The sequence below is a fragment of the Mesoplodon bidens genome, assembly GCF_964165515.1.
Source record: "Mesoplodon bidens genome assembly, chromosome: 10".
Lineage (NCBI taxonomy): Eukaryota > Metazoa > Chordata > Mammalia > Artiodactyla > Ziphiidae > Mesoplodon > Mesoplodon bidens.
The window spans coordinates 101411807-101437368 of record NC_138172.1 but is presented as its reverse complement, the minus strand read 5'-3'; the positions used below and the strand labels follow the sequence as shown (position 1 = coordinate 101437368).

Sequence of the window (25562 nt, the reverse complement as noted above, 5' to 3'; positions counted from 1 at the left end):
CTTTTTGAGCTTCTTCTCTTTGGAACACCTATATCGACTCTTCAAAAACACGTGGTGAAGGGAGCCTCCAAGTTGCCCTACACTAGGCAACATCCTATCTCTCTAGGCTCATCCTTCAAGAAGCATCAGCTCTAAGAGAATATAGGACTGATGATGAGCAAAATGTCAAGGAGGAGCTCAACTCCTTGCATAGTAATGGAAACGGGATCCAAGGCTGAAGAAATCAATATGGGGGCTGCTACTTAGTAAAGCATTGAAGCAGGGATGGCTGAGCTCCCACAAGGTCAGGTTCACTGTGCCATACAAATCTAGGGGATATGAGACAGAAAGCAAAAGGAGAGTTCTTTCTACCTTCTGAAGATGATTACCTTGTACTTGTTCCCTAAATTATCTGTGATTTTTTTCTTGAAATTTTATCATGATGGTTATAAGCACAAGTACTGTCTTTGTGAATCATCTTTATTTTTAAAATTTGGCTAACAATCCACTCAAGTGTCTTTGACATGTTTAAAGCAATTTGTTTCACAAATATGAAAGTTAGAAAAGACTGGGACGATGGAAAGGAAGTAATGGAGACAGTGTGTCATTTTCTATCACTTGGAAATATGTTGCACAAATAAAAAAAGTTGTTTGATGGAAAATGTCACCCTAGCTGTCTCCACTGCTTCATTTCCATCATTTTAGTCAGAAAAACACTGTTTTTGTCTAGTTAATTGCTTCAGAATACCAAGGGCTCTTGTCTACCTTGTACACTAATTTTCCAGTGAAAATAGCATATACGTCAACCGAACTTTGAGATGTTGGACCTCTAACGTGGCTTGTCCCTTTGGGAGCCAGTTATGGGGCTGAGAGGGAAAGCTATTTTGTCTTTCTATTTTCCCAGTCAAGGAAACAGGACTTGAACTAGCATTCTTTCTTGCAAGTCCAAATGGAAAGCATGACACCTTCATTGGAAGAGTTGATAACATTGTGCTGACGGCTGCTTTCCAAAAAAATCCAGCACGTGTGTTTCTCCCCAGGTCACACCATAGTGAGAAGTGCTGCACACACTTCATTTAGCTGCTGGACTGCCGGACATCTCAGGGCCCAAAGATTCTCATTCTACGATGTCTGTTTTAGTCTGCGGGGGCTGCTTTAGTAAAATACCACTGACTGGGTAGTTTAAATAACAGACGTTCATTTCTCACAGTTCTGGAGGCTGGGAAGCCCAAGATCAAGTTTTCTTGCTGTGTTCTCATGTGGTGGGGGAGAGAGAGAGCTCTGGTCTCTCTTCCTCCTCTTAAAAGTATACAAATTCCATCATGGGGCCATACCCTCATGATCTCATCTAGACCTAATTATTCCCCAAAGGTGCCACGTCCAAACACCAACACTTGTGAATTTGGGGACCAAAACATTCAATCCATAGCAATGTCTCTCATCCCTCTTCTCCATCCCCTCTCCCTCACAAAAGGTCTTTCAGTTGTCCTGCCCAGACTATACCTTAACCCATCCCCTCATACCTGGTCTCTTCCCTCAAGGAGGAATCAGTGGAATTCAGATCCTGATTACTGGCTGGTCCTAATATTCCTGACCTGATGCTGGCCCTGGGATCTTAAAAAGTCTTGGAAGGATACAGGGTCCACTGGATGGGAACTGAAGACAGGAACCCATCCCCCTCTCCAAGCTGATGCAATGAATGGAATTCAGCTATGGCAATTTATTCATTTGAGACGTTAGGGAATTATTTTCATAGTGAGTAAATATACAGGTGAGAGGAAGCACAATGTCTTATCAGATATTAAAAGTTAAGCAAGAGTGGGTTTATTAGACTCTTGCCATTAGCTGTTAGCTAAGACCAGTTCCTGGATGAGTTGTCAAAGGCTTTTTTATGGGGTGTAGTGTGGAGATGTTTGGTGCCATAAGCCCAGAGGAAGTCCCAGCATAAGTGTTTCTGAGCCACTCAGTGGGTAAGGCAAAATTCTTGATACATTTGGCAGACACTGCCTCAGTTCCCCCATATGCCTAAGGTAGGTTATAACTTTGTACCTTCTACGTCTAAACTGCTCACACTGAGAATGAGCACACACCTGGTTTCCATGCTGGTCAAGCCACCCTGATGGGACTCTGGTCTATTTATTCCCCTATTTGTTCCAAGTTTCTTTCAGTGCCCACCCTGTCGAGTCCTAGTCCTCTCCCAGGCGATCTGATTGAACTTCCAGCTAATTCAATGCTGCCACCCCTACCCAGAACCCTGAAGGGTTACAGAGTACTGTAGCAATACCCTGTACAGCCCCCAAACCAGAGATCAGGAGAGAGGCTTAGCTCTTGTCTGCTGGAGGGCAAATGTGGTCACCTTCTTGCTCAGTCCCCTCGGGTAGCTTGCATCTCTTTGCTTCTGCAGCGAGGAGGTGCAAAGGTGCCCATACTGTGCCCCTGATGGCTCGCTGGGGCCCACTTCCAGCTCTGTGCCGGCTCCATTTCCTGTGGCGGGTTCTTCTTCCCTTGCCTTGCCTCATCTTGAATGGCTGTTTCTGCTTGACCTCACCTACGCTGGATGAGCTCACTGTCCCCAGTCTGCACTTCCAAAGCTAGATCAACACTACACCCCACTCAGTCCAATGATCTTGGCCACTTTTCTTCTCTTGAAATGGATTTTCTGTGCCCTGTTTGGACACTGGTCCCAACTGTAAGCATCATGAGATTGCTCCCTTTTCCCCTGTATATTCCTCTAGCTGTCTAGTAGCTTCCTCTCACCTCAGCTCTGATTTGACAATCCTATTCAAGGCTGCCTAGCTTATGCTTGTTTTCCTAGCATCCCATCTATTTACTCACCTTCCCTCTCAAAAGTGTCCTGGTTTGGAGGACAAATTATAGGGTTACCCATGGAGCTCCATCAGACCCTGGTCTGGCCTTGGGCAAAAGTATATTTGATCCCTCTGTTGGGCATGGATCGTTCCCAGATCTGTAAAATGAGTGGGCAACGTAATGGCTAAGATTCCTTCCAGCACCCTAACATTTATGTTCTGTGATTCTATGAAATATACCAAGCTTTGGATTGCTTCACCTTTAACAATGAGCAGATGCACACAGTAAAACATTTAGAGAGGCGTGCTTTTCAGAGCAGCCAGTCCTAACTGGATGCTGGGCAGTTACTCCCGGGTACTTCTCCTCTTTGGCTCCCAGTTTTTGCCTTGAATATAAACACAACCCTCAGCATCTTCATTCAACTCATGGTACCCTCCTCTCCTGCATCTCTCTATGTCTGACTCCCCAGGGTTTTTGTCTTTTCTCTCAAAACTTGTTCTTGGACTATGCATCTCACCTCTTTAGGATACTGCTCTCTGCAGAGTGTTGGAGAGTTATTTTTCAAAGCCAAGCTGTGCAAATTTACAAACAGGGGTCAGTTGGGTAGTATTATCTACCCTCATGGAGCATTTTCATTTTGTTAGGGGAGCTTCAGATGTTATGTGTTAATTCAGAGAAGTGACTACAGTGGAGGAATTCAACACGCTGTTGCTGGAATACCTTTCACGTCTCATCATAGAGACACTTGCCTCTCTACCTGGCTATAGACTTGGCAGGCGGCAATCTGATGTTCAACATATGACTGGTGAACATAATGTGTGAATGAATGAATGAGATTGAAAATTTGTTTCTATTATAACCCATCTTATTATCAGTCTACACATTACTCCCCTGAAGCATTTGCTTTTTAAGTATATTTGGTTTCACAAAGTGTGAGAATCTGCTCATCTCTAGGTTAGCAGGAAAGCAGGGATAATAGATCTCTTCTCTCCACTTTCCCCACAGGCATTTCTGATGAATAGATAAAGGGGGTGGATATCATTCAAGTCTCTCTTGATCTGTCATGAGCACAGAGACCTACACCATTTATTGAGCCCCCCTTAAACTGTTCTTGAAAACTAATGGTGACTTAATTGCATTTGATCATGTTAATGAGATTCTGATCTTTGACAAAAGATAGTTTTTCAGGGCTCGTGTTTTAATCTGACATGATGAAATGGATTGTTTAGGAAGCGTGATGATTTGCTGCGTGGAGAATCCAGATGCCACCCCGACACATGCAGAGAACCTGAGCTCTGAATTCTAGTTAGTGAAGACTCGTTCTATAAAAGATGGGCGCATCCTTTATGGGGTGGCCAGAGTAGGTCTCCCACACCACTGCAATCTCCATAAAACTCAAGGAGCCTCAAGAATGAGTGGTGCCCAAACCCCAAACGTAGCTGTGAGATTTGATTCAGTTAAGGATTCCTTTGTCATTAGAAATATGTATACATCAGCAGAACAATAAGCTCTTGGACTTCCAAGAAGGCCTTCCTCCCAGCCTGGAGGGTGCACATTTCCTATCCCTCTTGTGAAATTCCCAGTTCCTCAGGATCCATCTCAAGGACTACTTGCCTTGTCCCGAGACCTTAGCTTTCAACTCTAACCTAGGTCCCTCCTGACTGCCCAGCATCGTGACTACCTGCCTCTAGTACACATTTCTAGTAGATAATTGTATCAGTTCAGCACTTGATTATATACTGTATAGTTATATTTGTTTACTGTTTGTGGACTTCTTCTCACTCCAACTATAGTAGCTCTTTAAAGACATGAATAGTGTCTTAAATCCCCCATCTCACCCAGTGCCAGATACAGCAGAGGTTTCTGCATCCGAAATTCACTGGACCAGAGATGAGATGAGATGTTATAAAGGCACTGTAACAGAAGTGGAAAGGAGGTAGATAGGAACCTGAAGAAGCCACAGCAAGACTCCCCAAAGCACATCCAACAGTACAGCAAAGGAACCTCTAAGTGGCTAAGCTAGGCTTCAGCCAGAGATACGACAAAGCATTTACAGCATCCAGCCCAGCTCCCTGAAGCCTGAAGGAACACCTACAGACAGATACAAAAATTGCTGTACCTACCTCCTGAGGGTAATTTGCATTATCCTCCTAACTACATGAGAAATATCAAAATGTCCATCCATGGGACAGTGTGTATGTATGTATGAGAGAGAGAACAAGAGCAGGAGAGAAACAGAGAGAAATGGAAGTAAGAGAAATTATAAGAAAGGGTAGAAAAGATCAGAAGGGCTGAGATAATGAGAAGAAAGAAAAGGTGAAAAGGATAGTAAAAGAGAGGTACAGCGATTTATAGTCTGTCTTATGGTCGTCTAATACCTGTCTGGTTCTGACTGCTGTTATAGTAATGTTTTATGAAAGTTATACTTCCTTAAGGAGCACAATAAACATTTAGCTTTCCTATACAGTTGCAATATTCCAAATAAGGCTGGTAATTGGATGATTTTATTAGCAAGCAACTATCACTAAGGAGTTCCAAGAGCTTTCCAGTTGTTCCCTCACCAGTTCTTACAACATGCTCATGGAGTAAAGAGAGGGCACAGATTATGAATAATTAGTCCATTTTCATCCTTTCTTCAGTGGGTTTTAATTTCAATCAGTTGCTCTCTCTTTTCACAGACTGGAGACTTAAAACCAAGGGATAACAGTGGGCACATTCATTTTCATTAAATTTTTTCTCACCCACCTTTGTCACCCCCAACTTCACAAACTGCAAGAACTTCTTAGAATTTATGTGGAAAAGCCAGAGGATGCCCACACGCTATAATCCCTGAGTTCAGATCATGAGTTCTGGGAGAATACAGTTTCAGTTATGCGATGCTAATTAGCCAAGGTTATGAATTCTAATAAGTGAAAGAGGTTAATGTGAGACACAAGTATGGAGATAGAACAGAGAGAGGAGCTAGGGTGAAGGCAAATTAGGGGAATAAAAAAGAGAGGGAGAAAGGAGGGAGGAAGTCAGGAATCTGTGAGATTTCTCATTCCGACATCCATTGCCCTTTATATGTGCTCCCCAGAGCACACTACATGTGATGAAACACACTGACCACTCTGGTACTCTCAGGATACTGAGCTTTGCTGAGAAGCTCAAGCTCTGTAGGATGGGGTTGGGTCACAAGGCAGGGAAAGGGGGCTCCCTGTAGGTCTCTGGCACTAGAATGCGCCTGGCAATCCCTCCTACTTTGAGACTAAAGAGGCTCTGTCACTTCAGCTAGAACTGCGGGCAAAGAATTCTGGGCAGAGCTTGGTCTGTGGTTTGTCAGGGTGCCTATTTGACTAATTAAGCTGTCAGCATGGTTATTGCAGACACTGGAGAGTTTTGTTTGGAGGTTCAGTGATTGTTATCTTTTCCTGCTGCCAGGAGAGAAAAGACAGAGAGCAGTGGTCTCCTCTTGGCCTTTTTGACAGCCTTTTCTTATTTAGTAATAGTCCTTCACTTGGAGAACCTCCCCCAAGCCCGCTGGTGCTAAGGTCCTTAAGGGCTAACCCTAAAGGGAAGAGATGGCAGTCTTCTTCCATTGCCCTCCCTTCAGACCCAGGATGGGGTGGGGAGTTACAGAGGGCATATTTAGTAATGGAGAACTTGATCCCACAGAAAGGGCTCGAAGAGTCTGGCTAGGCTGGTACCTCAGCAAATGTCTTCATTTACGGGGGGAACAGTCAGGAAGATCAGAGCAGAACAAATGAATTAATCCACCAAACAATGCAACTAGGATTAATTCTATGCTTTTACTTGACAATATACTTGTTCTCTTTTAAAGGGCCAAGGTGCACAGGCCACTGGGCTAAGATTCTGATGGTCTGTGGGGAGGCAAGGACAGGAGACCTCCCCTCCACTGCACCATCCTGGGTGAATCATTCACTCCCTGTGAATTTTGTTTTCCAGATTTTCAATGAGGTTTATTCCTATCCCCCACTTCCCAGTATTGTTGTGAGAATGAAAATGTGCTTTCATGTATGTTATCTCCTATAATCCATGAATAGCTGTTTGAAGTATTATAATCCCTTTTTTTTTTCAGGTGAGAAAACAGTCACTGAGGGGGTTAAGTGAGACCACCACTGTTCTAAGTGGTGGAGCTAGGATGCTGACTGCGGTCTTCCTGACTCCAAATCATCCCCCCTCCACTGCACTACCACCCAGCCCTTTTATCAAATGAGCTGTCATCCCTGAAATGACTCCAAAGAGCCAGCCACTACAGCATACTGTGCTTCCTCAGACCAAAGTGCATTACTTTACTATAGGTGAGTCTTATTTGACTATGCAAAGAAAAAAACCACCGATTTTACTAGAGGAAAAATCATTCATAATGATGCTTACACATTTACCTTGTCATCTATTAGTAAGATTTCCCCCTCAAGTCTCTTACTTATGTCCCCAACAATAATCTCAGACCTCCAGTTTATCTTCCTTACCCTGCCACAGTAATCTAAAAATTAAAAACTTAGATCTTTTAAATCTCTGCTTAAAACTCTTCCATAGAGGCTCCTGGCTACTTATAGAATAACATCTAAACTTCTTATCTAGGTGTACAAGATTGTCAATATGCTTCCAAGTTTTCTTTCTCCACTGACCTTTCCCATTTTTTTCCATTCCACTGGGTCAACCTCTACTCATCCTTTGATACCCAGCTCAAATAGCACTTGCTGGGGGTCTCTACCAACTAGCCGCATGGTCAACCTCTCTCTCCAAGGTGCTTTCCAGGAGTTTTGTCCAAGAGGCTGGCATTGAACTCAACCTCTAGTGTTCAGACTATCCTCTCCAGACTCTTCGAGGGCAAAGGATAAACATATCTTACTACTTTAATACCAATGCAGTGCTTTGCACATGCAAGGTTATCAATAAAAGCTCAATAAACACATTCAAAAGGAAAGTAAACTGGCTTCATGGTAAAAGAAGCCAAATAAAAATCTGGAAAATAAATATATAAATATAAAAAAGGAAAGTAATCATTTTTGAAAAGTTACTGAATATGAATGCCAAACTGATAGAGTTATTTTAATGTTGGCACAAAAAGTGTCAAAAAGAAAAAAACAGATATTATGCTAAGTTACCGTAGCACATTGACTACAAATGCATGCAAGTTCCATCATCCACTCTTCTCAGTGTTCTACAGAATAAAGGTAATTTGCAACTGTAGTTTGGCATTTCCTAGAGTGAGCTCTGTCTTTTACTAAAGGGTATCATAACAGTAAAATATGGTGGAGTAGTGTTTGCAGTCAAACAATTTTGGGACAGTTAGGCTAAAGAAGATTCTTTTTTTGACTTTGTACCCCCTCAGAGCCTTTAATATACTAATGTGTGCTGGAGCTCTCCAGGAAGAGGCAGGAAACACAGCATGACCCAAATACATTTGACCACAGAACTTTTTTTTTCAAGGAACATCACACATGACAGGTGTTCATAGAGAGCACACTCTGGGTAACACTGTCCTAGATTCTTAGATGCCATTATCAGTCACTTCATAGAAGCACTTAAGAATGAACACGCTGATCATTGATGCACAAACACACAGCAGCAAAAATCTGAAATGACATCCTATATCAGCGTTGCTTCAGAATAATGAAACAGGTAGCCCATTTTCATCAAAATGCTGCATAAAATAGTGGGAAGAGCATTGGCTAGGAAATTTCTCTACATCTTTCGAGCTGTATGATTTGGGGCAAGACATTTGTCAGCAGAGAAACTGTGCTGTGTCTGTGACAGCCACGGATGGTGATTTTACCTGGACTTTCTGACACATTAAGTCCACAGGGGTGCTTAGTTTTTAAGGATTTGGGTGATGCTCTCAGATATGAGAGATGGTCCTTTTCCTCCCTAAGCTCCTGTAGCACCTGCTCACCTCCTAGGTCTTTGATCAAAGTTGAGGTCATCAGGCATGATAATCAGTTTCCTATCTCTCCACCTAATATACTAACACTCACCCTACCTCTTTTCCAACACCCTCAGAAGATAAAGTCTTCTTCTGCTGTGTCTTCCCCTCATCCAAGCCACTTGACGCTATGCTTCTATTTTCTCCAGCATTCTCCTGAATCTTCAGGATTCTTCCTCCGCTGGCTCCTTCCCTTCTGCCTACATACAAGTTCAAGTACCTCCAATCCTAAAACAGACACCCAAGACAAAATTCCCCTCTTCTTACTCACATTCTTCTCCAGATATCATCTAAATTTTCTTCTCTTCCAAAAAGATTAAACAATTTCCTCTTTAACACCCAATTCTCTTGGATTTACTGGCACTGCACTTCCCTGATGGCCCTTCTACTTATCTGATCACGTGGTCTTTGTCTCCTCCAGGGGTGTCAGCTCCTGGACTGACTCCCTAAAAGTTGTTTTTCCCCAAGATTTAAAGCCTCCATCCACTTCTCACTTGATTTATGTTTTCTGAATGATCTTGCCCATCTATGTATGTATGATATCCAAATTTCCATATATCCAACCCAAACCTCTTCCCTAAGCTTCAGATTGATATATGGGACCACCTCTTGGACATATTTACCCGGAAGTCCCTCAAGTACTTCAAACTCAGCAGGATCAAATAGAATCTCATTTATATCACTACTGTTTCATTGGCAGAGGTCCTATGCATTGTGATTAGGAGAGAATGCCTGGATTCGAATTACAGCCCTAACACTTTCCAGACGTGACCTTGGGTAAGTTCCTTAATCACTGAAAAGATGGAGATAACTACAGTCCAATGCCCAGAGGGGTGCGTGAAGAGTTCAATGGGCAGCATGTGGCACCTCTGCTCAGTACCCTGTGCCAGTAAGTGAATTATCAATGGGAGCCATTAGCATCATTATCACTTCCCACACTCAGTTTTTCTCTCCTGAATTCCCTCCATTCCTCATCTCGTCTGGGAGTGCTAGCACCTATCAGCAGCAGCACACAAGCCAGCAACCTGGGAGCTGTAGCTGACTATCCTCCCAGTAACTCCATGAAGACCACCAATCACAAGTCCAGTAGAGTTTTCTCTCCTAAACATTTCTCAAATCCCACCTCTCCTCTCCATCTCTACAACCACTGCCTGAATCCAGGCTCTCACCCTCTCTCCTTTGAGCACCTTCTCTCCAGTCTCAAGCCCTCTAAATAAGAATCGTTCATGTCACTCCTATCCTGAATACACAGCAGTCTGACACCCCAGCTGGCTTTAGATAAACACTACTCAAGAGATAGGTGAAATAGAAATATTGATGTCTTGAGGCCATTTCAGTGTTTTAATGGGGTTAATAATGCAGAATATATGCAGTTGATGCGGTCCTATTAATGCTTGGCCATGTGATGACTGTACCCATGAATGACCTCCATCATTGTGCTCAGAAAAGGCTGCACTTTTGGACTCCCAGGTTTGCACAGCTGGAAGGGACTTCTAGCACACACCACTGGGTGTCTACCAGCATCCATGCTTAGCTCCCCTTGTCCCTCTCTGAAGAGACTGGAAAAACGAACTACGTTCACAGCTCCTCTTACAGGTAAGGGTAACAAATGAGACATCAATAGTTTGCTGGGGCTTCTGGGAAGACTTTGCTCTTCTGATGAGAGGGGCAGGCTTTGCTGATACCATCCTTCCCCTCTTCTTTCTGAGGTACCCAGAAATATGAACCTGGCACTCTGGGAGCCATTGAGGGACTGAGGAAAAAGGTCAAGAGAATGTCTGAGGTGCTGGCCTCAACATCCCTGTGCTCCCGCAATGGGACTCCAGGGAGAAAGGAACTTGCCCAAGAACGCTGCAGCCACTCTGGAGGGCTCACTGGGTAGGGGAAGTCTGTTGGTTTGAGCGGGGAGGGCTGGCAAGGAAGATAGCTGCAAATCCTGTCCTTGGAATGACTCTACCTCAAAGAAGTATCACACCAGTAGGGAGCCCATGCTAAAGTAACAGCAAATTAACACCACAAGTTGTTCCTAGGTTCTCACAGCCCCAGCTACGGGTTAAGGAAACCTGTAATCAACACTCTACCCCATGCCTTCCATGATTTGTCATGGCTGCAGGCTCAGGGGTGGAAAGAGAGAAAAGGCCCCACAGATGACCAGGCACGTTTTCCAGTCACACCCACCTCCTCAAGTTCATTAACACCTCCCACATAACTCACAGAGAGGGCGGTGCATGGCCAGCAACTAATGAACGCAGTTATCAAAGCGCTGAGAGCGTCTGCAGCACAAGCTAGTGAGGCCCTGGCAGAGGAAAGCCAGTAAGTAGCTGCCTGTTCACATTCTCTGCTCCGAGAACCCAGTGTACGATGGTTAAATCTGGGACCACCCGAGAGGCTATTTACTTAAATATTTAAAAAGGAAGAAGCTTGATTTGAAGGCAGAATCACATATAAATAAGTCCCATGACCCTAGGTTCTGAGGACACCCACAGAAGAAAACTCTAGGGTATTAAGACATCCCAGCTCATCTTATATAAAGTCACAGGGAAAGACAAAAGAACAATAACAAAGAAATGCAGACTGGAAGCAAATAAGTGTGGTTATTTTCTCCATATTTTTAATATGACGATAGGTCTCTCTATTCAATAGCTACAGTCTTTAAAAGTGGTGCGTAAATTGGCCTTTGTTGATAAATCTAACTGTGTTATAAACACCCTAAAATAAATATTTGAAGAGACTTTTATGTGTCCTTTATTTTTTTACAAAGTATTCTCTTTTCTGTTTTTTAAATCACTTTTTCACATTCTAGGTTTCTTGAAACTGAGGTACACCCACATATCCAAACATTTGCACTGAATTTCATTTCCAGTTCACATTCGACAGTTACCTCTTCTCATTAGAGCAATTACGTTTTTTGAAGATTGAAGTGGAGTCGATCTACAATATTGTGTTAGTTTCAGGTGTACAGCATAGTGATTCAGTATTTTTGCAGATTATACTCCATTAAATGTTATTACATGATAATGGGTATAATTCCCTCTGCTATACAGTAGGACCTTGTTTGCTTATCTATTTTATATATAGTAATTTGTATCTGTTAATCCCATACCCGTGGTTTGTCTCTTCCCCCTTCTTTCTCCCTTTTGGTAACCACAAGTTTTTTCCTATGTCCGTGAGTCTGTTTCTGTTTTGTATATACATTCATTTGTATTATTTTTTAGATTCTACATATAAATGATATCATATAGTATTTGGCTTTCTCTGTCTGATTTATTTCATTAGCATAATATTCTCTAGGTCCACCCATGTAGCCGCAAATGGTAGTATTTCATTGTTTTATGGCTAATATTCCATTGTTTGTACATACCACATCTTCTTAATCCAATCATCCGTTGATGGGCATTTGGGTTGCTTCCATGTCTTAGCTATTGTAAACAGTCCTGCTATGAGTGCTGGGGTGTGTTTATATTTGCAAATTAGTGCTTTGGGGTTCTTTAAAGATATATACTCAGGAGTGGAATTGCTGGATCACATGGTAGTTCTATTTTTAGTTTTTTTTTTTTTTTCTAAGGAAGCTCCGTACTATTTTCCATAGTGGCTATACCAATTTACACTCTCACCAACAGTGTAGGAGGGCTTCCTTTTCTCCACATCCCCTTCAACATTTGTTATTTGTAGATTTTTGATGTTAGCCATTCTGACAGGTGTGATATAATACCTCATTGTGGTTTTGATTTGCATATCTCTAGTAACTAGGGATGTTGAGCATCTTTTCATGTACCTGTTGGCCATCTGTATACCTTCTTTGGAAAAATGGCTATTCAAGTCTTCTGCCATTTTTGATTGGATTGTGGGGGGGGGCGGTTTGACGTTGAGTTTTATGAGATATGCTGTTTTTAAAAATACATAGATTTTTTATCTCAAAGGCAAATTTGCTATGCTTCTCCTCCCCCACCTTTTTGCTGAAGGAACAAAAGTAGTACTATGTCTTTTTATAAAAAGAGAAGACTTTAAATGCTTGCTGTAGTGGATTCTGTGGTCTGCTATCCAGACCTTTTGTGTTTAGGACAGAGGCATCCTTGCCCCGATGCTGGGAGTGCTGGTGGTTCACAGCTCTCATTGAGCTGCTCTCATGGGTTTACCCTCAGCCATGGAGACCCAACTACACTAATTTTTCCCTCCCTAGGGGTAGCTTGTAGCCAATGACTGTCAATGCTAGAGTGTAAATGACCCATGCCCTTGCCCCAAGACTGGACAACTCTAAAGATACAATCCAGCTCCAGAGCTCACCATGGGATCCACTGAAGCATTTGCTCATTGGAGTTCAGCCCCACTCTCTGCCCAACACTGATCCCTTCACTCCCACACTGATGTTGACCCCGAGAGTGCTCCTCAGTAAACTCGTTCCACACAAATCTCCTTCTCAGAGTTTGTTTCCTGGAAACCCAATCTAAGACTTTCATCTTATTCTTCCTAAGACTTTCATTATTATAGTTATTTTATGAAAGGGTGTGGGAGAAGATCTGAGACCTCAGACAAGTCCAGTTCAGGGACAAAGCTTCCCTGTCCTCTTCTCACTGCCCGAAATATTTGGCTATAAAGGTGAAGGTAAAAATTCCCATTAAGTTGGAACAAAACTATGGGTATTTACTGACATGCATGGAGTGATCCTTTTACTAAAAATGTGTCAAGGACATTTTAATCATATCTAGTCCAAACAAGCATGTACACGCACACACATATATACAAAAGAAAGATAAATGAACTTAGGGAAAGAAATAAAATAAGTTTTCATCATATTTTAAAATATTGTTAAAAAATTATCTGTGGATTCTTCTCTCGCCTGAAGTACCCATTATTTAAAAATATTAACAATAAGAGTCTGCTCCCTAAATTAAATTGGAGTTATTTCACTTTGCCTAACACACAGGAACAGTAATTTTGTTTTCCCTTTTCTTTTCACACAACTGGGATAACAAACAATTCTATGTAGAACCCAAGCACTGCACTGATGTTGTTTATTCTGACTCAAGGATCTCTTTTCTCCTCTCCCCCTTCTATTCTGTCTTCAACCAATTTTCCCACATTTATATATAAATTGCATTGTAAATTCAAGTAAGCACAAACCATGTTCCTCAAGTGATCAGTGGCCATAGATTTTTTCCCCAAGGAAGTATTTTTAGTTTTAATTTTATTACATTTAATTTCTTTATATTTATTCCCACAGGTCAATGATTTTACATAGATGCCTCCATATAATCATATCATGGTCACTTTTTTTTCTCCCTTTCTTGCTTGGTTCCCTTTCCTTTTGCTTCTCTTGCCTTTATTTTGGCAGTATTTCCAATATGGAACCCATATCAACACCAGTGTGTGTGCTTCATATTCTTTTCTGAACTCACAGTAGTGATCCATGCACATGTACATTTACACACACATGTATAGAAGATCTTATGTATACCCTTCTACATTTTGTTTTCTCACTCACTACCTCTCTTAAAGTCATCTGGCATGGGTCAAATTCACAATCCATTATGTGAATATATCACAGTACTTTCAACCATTCCACTATTGAGAGTTGTTTACTTTTAGGGTTTTATTTGTCACCATACACAATGCTGCAGTAAATAATACCCACTTTTAAAAAGTGGATTTTAAGATTTTAGATATCATTGGTATAGATTTTTAAGACTGGAATTGCTAGGTCAAAGCTCATATGTATTTCTAATATTAACAGATATACCAAATTGCTTTCTAAAAACCTTATTAAATTACACATATATCAGCCATGTATGCTTTTCTCTACGTACACATTAACATTTTATGCCAATTGTATTCACTTTGACTTATACCAGATTTTTGCCTGATTAGGCAAATAATATGTTGATGCTCGGCATTGTATCAGACCCACCTTAGAGTACAGAGTGGTCCAGGGGTTGGATGTAATCCCAGCTCCAGCCAACTGTTAAAGTATGATTCCAGGAAATAACACAACTATACCTTACCCTTCCTCCATTATGACCCATGGTATCATGACTGTCATGAATAGGGCTTGCACATGGCACTCACCAATGACATATTCCACCCTGAAGAGGTCCCTTCTAGGGTTATAGGGACGATTGAAGTCGATCTGGATGTAGAAAGACTGTCCTCTACGTACAATCAGCTTGTTGTTGTTGTATTTGTCAGTGTGGTGATCCACTTTGTTGCTGTCCCACCTCTCCTTGAACAGGTGAACATCCGTAACATTAAGGTAGTCTATACACAAAGAAAACAATCAAGAGAAACCATTGAGTAACTTTGGTTTAAACACAAACTCGAAAAACAAGACTATTTTTCCTGAAGACGCAAGGTAGTAAGGTTTATTAGATAAAACTCTATACAGGGGGCTGGTAGATTTGGGAGCCAGTCTCTTGTGACATCCTTGTTTTCAAAGAAGATTTTTTTAAAAGCTTTCTCCCCTTCTGATCTCATCTCAGACCACATGGCACTCACTTTGGGATAATAAAGCTGTGCTGATAATGCCTATCAATAGGTCTAGATACAGAGGAACTAGCACCTGAGTTCAAGGCTTCACTTCCGAGCCTCATGTTGGTTTTCGTTATGTCAGGTGCTTCCCACGGTGACTACAGCTTCCACACGTTGGGATAAGCAGGGACTACCACTTCAATTTTCTTAGCTTTAAAAAGGGAGGAATCAAATCTGACAAAGCCTGCAAGGGATGTTCTAAGGACAAAATTGATCATCAGTCCAAAATTCTCCTCTTACTTCAGGAAAGGTCAACCCACAGCCCCCTTCTTTAATTCTAAAAGTAGATCTTGTCCTTCAAAGGCAGGAAACAGAGGGAACAGGCATGGAGGAAGGATACCAGCATTCCTATGGGGTAGGTAGGATTGTTTCCACTTTGCACATGCTGAAACAAGACTTAATTTCCCTGGCTACTAAACAACCAATCTGGAAGCAAACCCTGGTGTGACGCCGAAATCTACAGGCTTTTCCTCTGATTTTTTGAATCGGGAGTGTAAATGTCAGTTATATATTTACCTGACACATGATAGCACCGGATAAAAGTTAGATCTCCTCTTGCTTTTTTCCCATTCCCTCTGAAAATGATCACTGAATGTGAAGGTAACTCTAACTACCCGTCTACACTGCAGTTTAGAAGATCTAGTCTAAAGACAGAGCTCTGGGTATGCATTTGGAGTTCTAAAGGGGCACTGGAGAGAGAAAGCTGGGCGAGGTGGTGGGTGTGCACTGACCTCTTGCCTTCCCTCCCTTTTCCTGACCTTGACTGTTGCATGGTTTGTCCTCGTGGCTGTGGACTCAGTGTACATAGAGAGCTGGGGCTTCACCCTGAAAGACTCAGTGATTTCCTCTGGTTTTACACAGGAATCCTGTGCAGGACCCCTGGTGTTCTCTGGCCTCATTTTTTCTCATAGGCAAAATGGAGAAATTGGGTTCATTGAGGTACTCTATAGGTCTAAAGTCTAGGAGTCCCTGCAACACCCTTGATGAATTCAAAGTCCAGGTAATCCTGAGTTTGAATCTCAGCTCTCATAATTACTTAGGTAAGGGATGTTGCCTCTCAGAAGCTGAGTTTTCTCACCTTCAAAATGAAGATCCTAATATCTTGAGAATTTCTACAAAGATTCAATGACCTAACAGTTCAATGGGTCTGACTCTATGCCTGGTGCATAGTGGGACCAGAGGCTTCCTTTGAGCTTGCTGACTAGGAACTGTGATGGAGCCACTTTATATTTTACATGGTGCTCAACGGACTATTCTGACTGCAACATTATAGCAAACAGAAAGTGCAAGATGCAATTTTATTTTTGCTTCCTCTCAGAACCCTGTGGTACATGGTCCCCTGAAGGGCCGTTTCCTTCCATTAGGCTGTGATGTGAAGACGTGTATTTCTATAGCTCTCTCTTCCAAGCTGCCTTCCTCCTAAGTTCTCTGGTCTTATTAAGGTCACAATCCCCAGTGCTAAACCAGCTTCAGAAAGAGCTGGAGAATCATAAACGTCCCAACTGAGAAGAGCCTTTGTAATCAACTCATCTGGCCCTCTTTCTTAGAGCCATGACTTTTAATAATGCTTTGTTTTATTTTTTTAAAACGTCTAAAAACCTCATCCCTCAGAAAAGGGTTTAATCAGCTCTCCACTCATCAGCACCAATGGAATATACTGATACTGCACCCTCACAGAATCTCAGAGGGCAAAGGTACTTTCTGGACCACCTGGTAGACCTGCTATGTATTGCACGAAACATCTCCATGAAAATCCTAATGCTTAGGCTTTTAGCCTCCATCTGAACAGGGAACCCACTATCTTATAAAGCAAACAGGCCATTTTTAAACCACCCAATTATTTGAAAAATCCTTATAAGATGAACTGACTTCTTCTTCCCTGTAATTTTTCTAACCATAGATCCTGGTTCCAACTTCTGCGTAAATATAGAACATGTTCTATTCATTTCATCTGGCACTCTTTTGGTATATAAAGACTATCGTTAGGGTTTCTCTGAGTAAAACAGTCTCCATATCTTCAACTGTTCTTTAAGAAATTATTTCCAGACCTTCTACCCATTACTGTGTTCTGAAATATACATATTCCATTTTATGAATTTCTCTCTTATAGCGTTTTTCCTAGAATTAAGTACATTACTCTGGTTATGGTTTTTCCAATGAAAACCAATGAGACCACTGCATCTTTCAAAATAAATAGTATATTTCTATGATTTCAGTCCAAGATACCATTAGTGTTTTGAATACTCTTATGGTTGATTTACATTAAGCATCTGATGAAGCAAAATGCTTAAAAATACATTCTGATGTCACTTCTACCAGTAGTGGATTAAAACTCAGTCCAGACCCCTATAAGTCATTTTCTCATGTTGTTATTCAGCCATTTCTATCAGTGCAACTGTTTTTTTCTTTTTAGCTCAGTTTTAAGGTCTTACATGTATTCACATTAAGTTTCATCCTATTGTATTTGGTTAACTGTTCTGAATTCTTAAGATAACTTTAGACGCTAAGTATATATTCACTATATTAACATCCTCCCTAATTTCCTGTCCTCCAGGAATTTCATAAGTGCGCTGTTTTATGATGCCATTCAAGACATGGATATAGATGTTGATTAGGGCACCACCAAATATGGTTCTTATAATACCTGGTAATCTCAGGTATTATATATATATCTCAGGACTCTCTACAGATGATGTCATAAGATATGGTCATAGGCATAAAAATATCATAGTTCTTTTTCTTGTCCATTGCTCCTTCCCACGTAGCAGGCACTCAGTTAACATTTATTAAGCTGGAATATTGATTTCTGCTTCGTTTACTGGCTTAACAAGACGTAGTTTAGGTTGAAAGAGCCTTCTCATCACCCAGGCTCCATTCGCCACAAACAGGAAAGGAATTTGCTTCTCCCTGTCCAAGCCCAGTTCCTGGCAGAACAGAACAGAACAGAACAGTTCATTGCTAAGCTACCTTTTTTTTTTTTTTCCTTTGGTTTTGAGAGAGATATTGTAGCTGGAAACTTGGCAGCTTGCTCTTTCAAAGTGACAGCTTTCAAAAGTTTACCTAACGCAATTTAGCTTAATTCCAAAACATCAGAAAATGGACTGCTAAAGAAAATAATCTCTCCTCATGAGCCAGCTGCCTCCCTGTCTTCCTACCCTTCCCCTAATATGAAAAAAGTGGATTAAAAGTGGATTATTTTCACCTTAGGTGGTAAAGATATTCTTCAGAGAATGATTATACCTGCCACAGATGGCACCTTTAAATAAGTTAAATGTTTAGGTTCGTATCCTAGGAATTCCCTAGTGAACTGAGATCTCCATGCAATCTTTGGTAATATTATCACCAAACTATAGGTGTAAATACTGTTCATGAGGAGGTAGGTCTGTTTATTGTGAAAACAACAGGGTGAAGTTTCCTTTCTCATATTCCTTTTGGACATGCAGAATTTTAAACTATCATTAATTTGAATCATTAAAAACATTTTCTTAAACAGCTTATTGTTTTCAACTGTTGCTATTAAAATGTCCTGTACTCTGTATAAGAAATGCTCAGCAGAAGCTAGAATGAGAGAAATGAGTCTAACACCTTCTCCAGGGACTAAAATCCCTCTATGTTTCTATTTCTATTTCTCTATTGGTCTATTTCTCCTCTAGCCTGAAGTATCCCAACAGCCTCCAAATGTGTCTCCTTCTCTCCATTTTCTCCTCACTATCATCATTATTTTTATAAACATAATTCTGATTATGTCATTTGCTATTTAGAATCCTTTGCAAGTCCCCTGTATCTGCAGGAGGAAAGGTAAGGTCTTCCAGGCCTGTTATGATGTGATCCCTGCTTACTTTTCTCAGGCTCATCTCCCCTCTCTTGTCCTCACTACTTGACATACACTGTGCTCTCTGCTAGAAATGCCCTTCCAGGCACTTGTCTGCCCGGAGCACTCCTACCCATCGTCTAAGACGTAACTCGGGTGTCCTGTACTTACGAAACCTTCCTCGCCTTCTTTCCCACTCTACCGACACCACTGGTCATTCCTTTTATTTGTTTGTTTCATCTACTAGGTGGACAGTTGCTTGAGGCCAGGTATTGACTCGTTCATTTTTGTGTCCCCAGAGAGAGATTGGTATCGTTCCTGACACAATCATTAAACATTTTCCCCCAAATCAAGTGGAAAGTGTGAACTGGTTCTATACAACATCGTTTCTTAATCATACATTGGAGGCCTTTTTTATTCTTTCAGTAACCTCGAATCCAGAGAGGTTTACTCTGCACAAAGGCGAGATGGATGACTAACTAGTCAGTTAGTTGATTTCGTTCTCACCTGGAGTCATGGGAGGGAGGAGGCGATCAGAAAGGCACAGACCCCATTACCCTGAAAAATACTAGATCCCACTTGCATGTGATTTTTTTATAGATCTAGCTTGCTTTCCAGTTTGAATTCAAATTGCATTAGACCTGCCAAATGAGTATTATAATTACTACTGCAAATTGATCACCTACTGTTAATAGCACAGAGTCAAACCAGCCCAAGAATATAAGGTTATCTTCCGGAACGTCTCCGGCTAAAATAACCTTCGAGACCAGGAAGGCTCTAGAGAGATTTTCAGAAACACCAAATGAGCATGCAAAACATTAGAAGTGGATGCAAATGCAAACAATCCGAGGGGATGTTCAGATATTTTTCTCGGCTACAGTTGAGTTCAAAGGGGGCATTAGGATCCCTAAAAACACAGGAGGACATCAAACACCTCCAGGGACTGGCTGGTCCCATCTCTGGGGTCCCACTGTCACCTCAAATAGCTCAGTGTTTCTTAAATATCCTGCTGCCACATGGGAGGAGCCTTATGTACCTTTGTACATTTTGAAGTACAGGCACAAATAATTCTAAACCAAATATTCACTGAAGTTGTGAATTAAAGGTATCACACACACGCAATATATATTATATACGTCGATTGCCACAAGACTATTCAAAGGGGAAAATCTGGCATTTTCCCTCTCTTGCCTCTCTGCCCTTCTCAGTCAATTTCACAAGAGTAGCATGCTAAAGGGACACTTGGGAAAGCTTCCATGAAACAAATGTGGAGAGTTTGTCTTAGGGCTTTGTTATCCTGGAAGCAGTCAGCCTCAGACGAGATCAGGGAGGTACAAGCCCTCCCCTAGTGGCCACTGAGGAAACTGCAAGAAGATGGCACTTAAACCCACGTGCTTAGGTCTTAGCAGGGACTTGGGGACAACTTGACAAGACTTAGTCCCAGGACACCCACTTTTAGTACAATCAAACAGAGATTTGAAATGTGAAGGAAAACTGGGAAATGGACCTCCTTGATCAAGACAGTGCTCTTTTTCTTCTGTTCTACTCATCTGGGACTTACTGCGATACTTCCTGGGCTCAGAGGTCCTATCTTCAGAGCATGTAGCACGTAGCTCATCTGTATGAGAACTACTAAATGGATGCGTGTTTCTGAAACCTGGAACCTGTTAATAATAATAAGGTTACAATGACTCTAGGGCTGATGAGTCATTAATTTCTCAAGGGATTGATTTTTCACTGGACACACACTCCTATGCCAGGACCTGTGTTAAGTACCCCAGAATGTCACTTGGATTGTGGACACATACGACTGCCAAGCAAATAATGACTGATCTTTCAAAATAATTCAGTTCAAACTAATTCCCCACCCCTGCCTCCAAAAATAAGTAACCAAAAAACCAGTATTCCCAGATTTTAAAAAATTGACCTACCTGCTCAAGTTCTTTGGCAGTTTTCTTACTGGCAACATGTTGGTCCATTTTAATTCTACGGGGGCTACAGGCTGCACATATTCCCCTTAGAATCAAGGTTCCCTTGGGTGGGCTCCTGACCTTGCAGAGGTATGATAATCTGCACATTCTGAATCAATGAGCATGTATTGATTGGGTATTCTCACAGCCACTGGTCATTTGATCCTCACGGCACCTGTGACGTAGGTATTGCTCCCATTTTGCTGGTGGGGAAACTGAGGCTCAGAACACTTACATGACTTGCCAGGGGTCCCAGGGTGAGCAAGTGGCAGATGTGGGACAGGACCCAGGGTCTTTTGAGTCCTGGACCAGGGGACACTTTGCTACACCTCACTGCCTCAGTGGTGCCTCCCATTTCTCCTGTGCCCCTTTCTCTTTCTACTCCCCCCCCCCAACTTCTTCCAGAACTTTGCCCCCCTCTCCTGGGTCCTAGAGTCTTCTCTGCCAGAGGGGAATTTTGCTAGAAAACTGAATACACCAAGATAACTTGCTTGGTAATTTGACATCTGTACACTTTCCAATTTTATTTGCATTTCAAAAGAAAGAAAAGAGGGAGGGAGGGAGGAAGGAAGACTCCTAGACTGAGCAGTGAAGGAGTGAACACCAAGTGCTTACTTTGGTTTCCGTTTCTCAACCTATAACATGGGGATTTAGATGAGTTGACTAGCAAGTCCTTTAAAACTCATTTCTGTGGTTCTAATGGTGGCGTTTTAGAGGGTGCAGCAGCTAGTAGGAAGAGAGCTCAGAACTCCAAGTTCACACCTTGTCTTGGCCCCTTGACTCAACCAAAGGTGCCCCTCAGTCCCGTGAGCCCCCTGCTCCCAGTTTGGATGGTACTCCACGGCTGGCACTGGATATCTCTCTGTCTTCACAATTGGATATCACACCGTCCAGACATGATACTAACACAATCAAACTTGCCCACCAGACCCAGGCTGTTCTCTGACTTTCTGGGTTTGTTCGTAATCAACGTTGTCCTTTCCCTTTGCTTTCAACCTCTTGGTCTCTTTCGGGCAAGGCAGATTAACCACACACCACAGGGTGATCGTGGGCACCTACCCCTACAAGTGGGTGTTTACCCCCCAGTGGAAGCATACACAGAGCCCCTCAGGAGCAAAAGTGGGTTTGGGTGCCTGTGTGCAACTGACAAAATGTGCTCCCCGCTGGACGCCATTCAGGGACCTGAGTCTGAATGTCCCTGCCATGGCCCAAGGGAACGGTGTCTGTGTCACCAAGCCACTGCTGGTACCTGGGCCCTGTCACATCTGACAGGGCTGAGTGGAGGTCAGTGGGCTGGCGGCTGCTCCCAGAGCAGGTCCCTCCGGATGGGCGGAGGCGAGAGCAGGGGAAGCAGCTCGCCCCACCTGCCCCCCAGCCTGCCCTGGAGAGAAGCAGAGGGCTTCCACCTCCATTACCATCAGGGTCCAGCATGTCTCACCAGCTCTGAGATTCACAGCGATGGATGCGGGGACGGGGCAGGAAGGAGGTGTGAGCTAGACAATCACAAAAGCCACAGTGTTTTGGAAGTGGAAACTTCCAGCTAGAGAACATTCTTAAAAACAAAACAGCAGGGCTGGCAGAAGACTCAGCTAATGCCCTTGTTTCGCAGAGGTGACTTCCTTAGGTTACAAAGCCATTAAGTGGCAGAACTGGGACAAGACTCCTGGTCTTTGGTGCTTTTACTCCTCAAAAGAGGGTTTGGGAGGCTTTTCTTTAAAACCAGAGACGGGCAGGGGACCAGTTTTTGTGGGAGTTCAGTGGAGACAGAGGGTGCTGAGCCAGCACCCGCGGGGAGGGTAGGCCGTGGCGGCCCAGGAGGTGACTGTACCTTGTAGGTTGAAGCCCCGGGGCACCAGGCCCTGAAGCTCCATGGTGGGGGGATCATTCTCTGATGCGTTGGAAGTGTTGGGGGGAATAGCTCTCCTGCCTCCAAAGGTGGCCTCCGAGGACTCCGACATTCTCAGTCTCACAGGCTCCTTGGGGGGAGAAAAGGAGGCACGGAAAGGAAAGTGAAGCCAGTTGCAGTTGTGATAAGGACTCAAAACCAGGGAGACACGTCTGTCTGTGACGGCTCTTGAGCAGCACATTGTGAGTTTCGCATAAATGAACCCTGAGATGTGGCAGGCAGGATGAGTCGAATGATGGAGTACAGCTCCCCAAGGATCTCGGGGAGATTTCGTGTTTGTCAAAACATATGGGAAGCAGAAGAAAGAAGCCTTATTTGAAGAAATGAAAAATGTAAAAGATTTTGGAAAGCAGGGTCTTTTTCTCATTCCCCCTAAAGGCAATCTCTTGAAAGAAACGTTTGCTATCCCATGCATGTACCTCTGCCCATTTTATATAGACGTATGAGGCCTACATCACTATAAGAATAAACTCATACACCCATATCCAGATCAGTGGCATCCTTTCAAGCATTCACGTCTGCAAGTTAATTCAGCCAATATGTATCGAGGGCCCCCCTATGCGTTCTGGGTACTTGGGGTACATCGGAGAACAAAACAGAAGGATGCTTGCCTTGAAAGCTTCCAGTCTAGGGGTGGGGGTACGGATGAGCCCAACAAGATTCTTAAGTGAACTCACTCGTAGGGTGTGAGAAGGTGGTCACTGCTTTGGAGTCAGGACCACAGGAAGCGGGACAAGGGAGGGGAGATTTTGGGTAGGTGAGGCGGAGGCCACTGCAATAGTAAATAGGGCTATAAGCAGCCCGCTCGCTAAACTTACTGGGTCGGCTAACACTGCCCTTGCTCCAAGCCTGCTTCCCCTCCTTTGGAGTTTGTGTGGACAAACAACCAGTTTAATCACCACACCTCCTGTCGGGGTCCTGTTGACCAACAGACCAAATGAAGGGACACCTTGTTTCTGGCCCCAGTGAAGCTTTCCTCTTGATCACCTGGATCACCCAGTCACGACTCTGCTTATTCGGCTGTTTTCCGCACCCTCAGAAGAGGAGGAGTAGCCCTTACCGAGGCGAGGGGAGCAGACTGTCCCAGAAACATGTGGAGCAAAAAGGCAGCACAGCTGGAGCCGCTTCCAAAGGCACTGGGGCTTGGAAGCAGACAGTAGCGTTTGGAAGTGTGAAGTCTGAGTGGGTATCCAGAAATACCTGCGGTCAGATTTACAGGCTCTAGTGGGTTAAGGGGTGGGGGGAGGAGAGAGAGAAGGGTTAGGGATAGAGAAAAAGCAGGAAAAAGCCTTCCTCTGGTGGGGAATGGCCGCGGTGGGCTGCAGGGTTGCTAGCGGAGGGGAATATTTGGACAGACCAGTGCAGAGCAGTGCGGTAGCCCGTTGGGAGAGAGAACCATTAAAGCAGAGACTGGGGCGCCCCAGGTGCTCCCCGGGTGCAGGCCAGGCTGGGTGAGCGCAGGTGGGCAGAAGCGCCGCCTCCTTGTCAGGTCTGGGCTGGGGCAGGGGCTCCAGTGCGGCTCCCTGCGGCTGCGGGGATGGGGTGCCAGCCATGGAGAGCGGAGCTGGACCACTCGCAGCGCCAGCCAAGCAGGTGTTCTTACCTGGCCCTGCCTGCCCCCCTCTGCAACCTTCTGCATCCTCTCTCCATAGTCCGCTCCCCTGAAGAAAGGGGTGGGGCTGTCCTTTGGGGGAGCACCCCAGTTGCCCCTTTGTGGCCCTTTTCAGGCAGCAGCGCCTTTAGGGAGGCTTCGTGGGATGCCTGAGAGAAGGCCCGCTCGGAAGTGGGGCTGGGTAGATGCGGAGTAAGGGGCGAAGAACGGCACTGGACCGCTGGGGCTGCTTCCGATTCCCTCTCCCCTGCACTGCGGGCACCAACTGACGGATCGGCCCGGAAACCCAGGGGCAGGAGGTGGACGCAGGGCTGCGGGATGCCCCGGCAGAAGGGGCGGCTGCTTACCTGCGGTCCCCTGCCGAGGTGTCCCAGCGCAGGCTGGCTCTGGGCGTCTCTGGAGTACTCCCTCCAAAGGACACAGGCTAAAGGACAGGAAAGTTAGCTCTTAAATAACTTCCTAAGGGCCCCCCCCCGCTTCCTCCCCCGATCTCGCAGCGTTTTCTCCTCCCCCTTCTTGAAAGCTGGAGAAGCAGCTGTCTCTGGGACTTGCTAGTTACCCCAGCCATGCTGCTGTTATTCTGGCATGACCCCCACACCGGCCCCCCTTTCTCCCAGTTTCCAACCTGGTGGCTGGGAGCACCGGGCAGAGTGCCCCGCAGTGCCTGGCAGACTCCGCCCCCTTCCCCTCACCCACTTTGGTCAGAAGTCTGGGAAGGAGGGGTCTTCCTTCACAAGGGAACGTTTTCGCCCTCCAGGATTCCGAGGGTGGCTGGTGCGGCTTGGCAGGAGGGAGGGTCTGCCCTCCTACAGACAAGTCACAGACAGCTGTGACCATGCACAGCAAGGAACTTGTCCTTCTTGGGTAAATAAAGCTGAGGGGCATGGGCTACATTCCTGAACCATCCACAGAGGCTCGCCACCACCTAACCACAAGATTTCCTGCCGGGGTGGGGGGATGCCCAGCTGGAGGGAAGATAAGTAAATACCTTTAAGAGTGTTACAAAAATTAGAAAATGACATTTT

General features: G+C 43.9%; 1 protein-coding gene across 1 annotated transcript in view; it reads right to left on the bottom strand.

Moving 5' to 3' along the window:
- The window catches only part of F13A1 (coagulation factor XIII A chain), a 141111-nt gene extending 116179 nt beyond the window's left edge, over positions 1–24932 (bottom strand). The window contains exons 1-3 of the mRNA XM_081245387.1: positions 24885–24932; positions 22848–22995; positions 14780–14968 (exon numbers count right to left, since the gene is read on the bottom strand). Of these exons, the coding sequence (XP_081101513.1) occupies positions 14780–14968; positions 22848–22977 (319 nt within the window). The 5' untranslated portion in view covers positions 22978–22995; positions 24885–24932. The remainder of the gene's footprint in view (positions 1–14779; positions 14969–22847; positions 22996–24884) is intronic.
- Between the last annotated feature and the right edge of the window lie 630 nt (positions 24933–25562).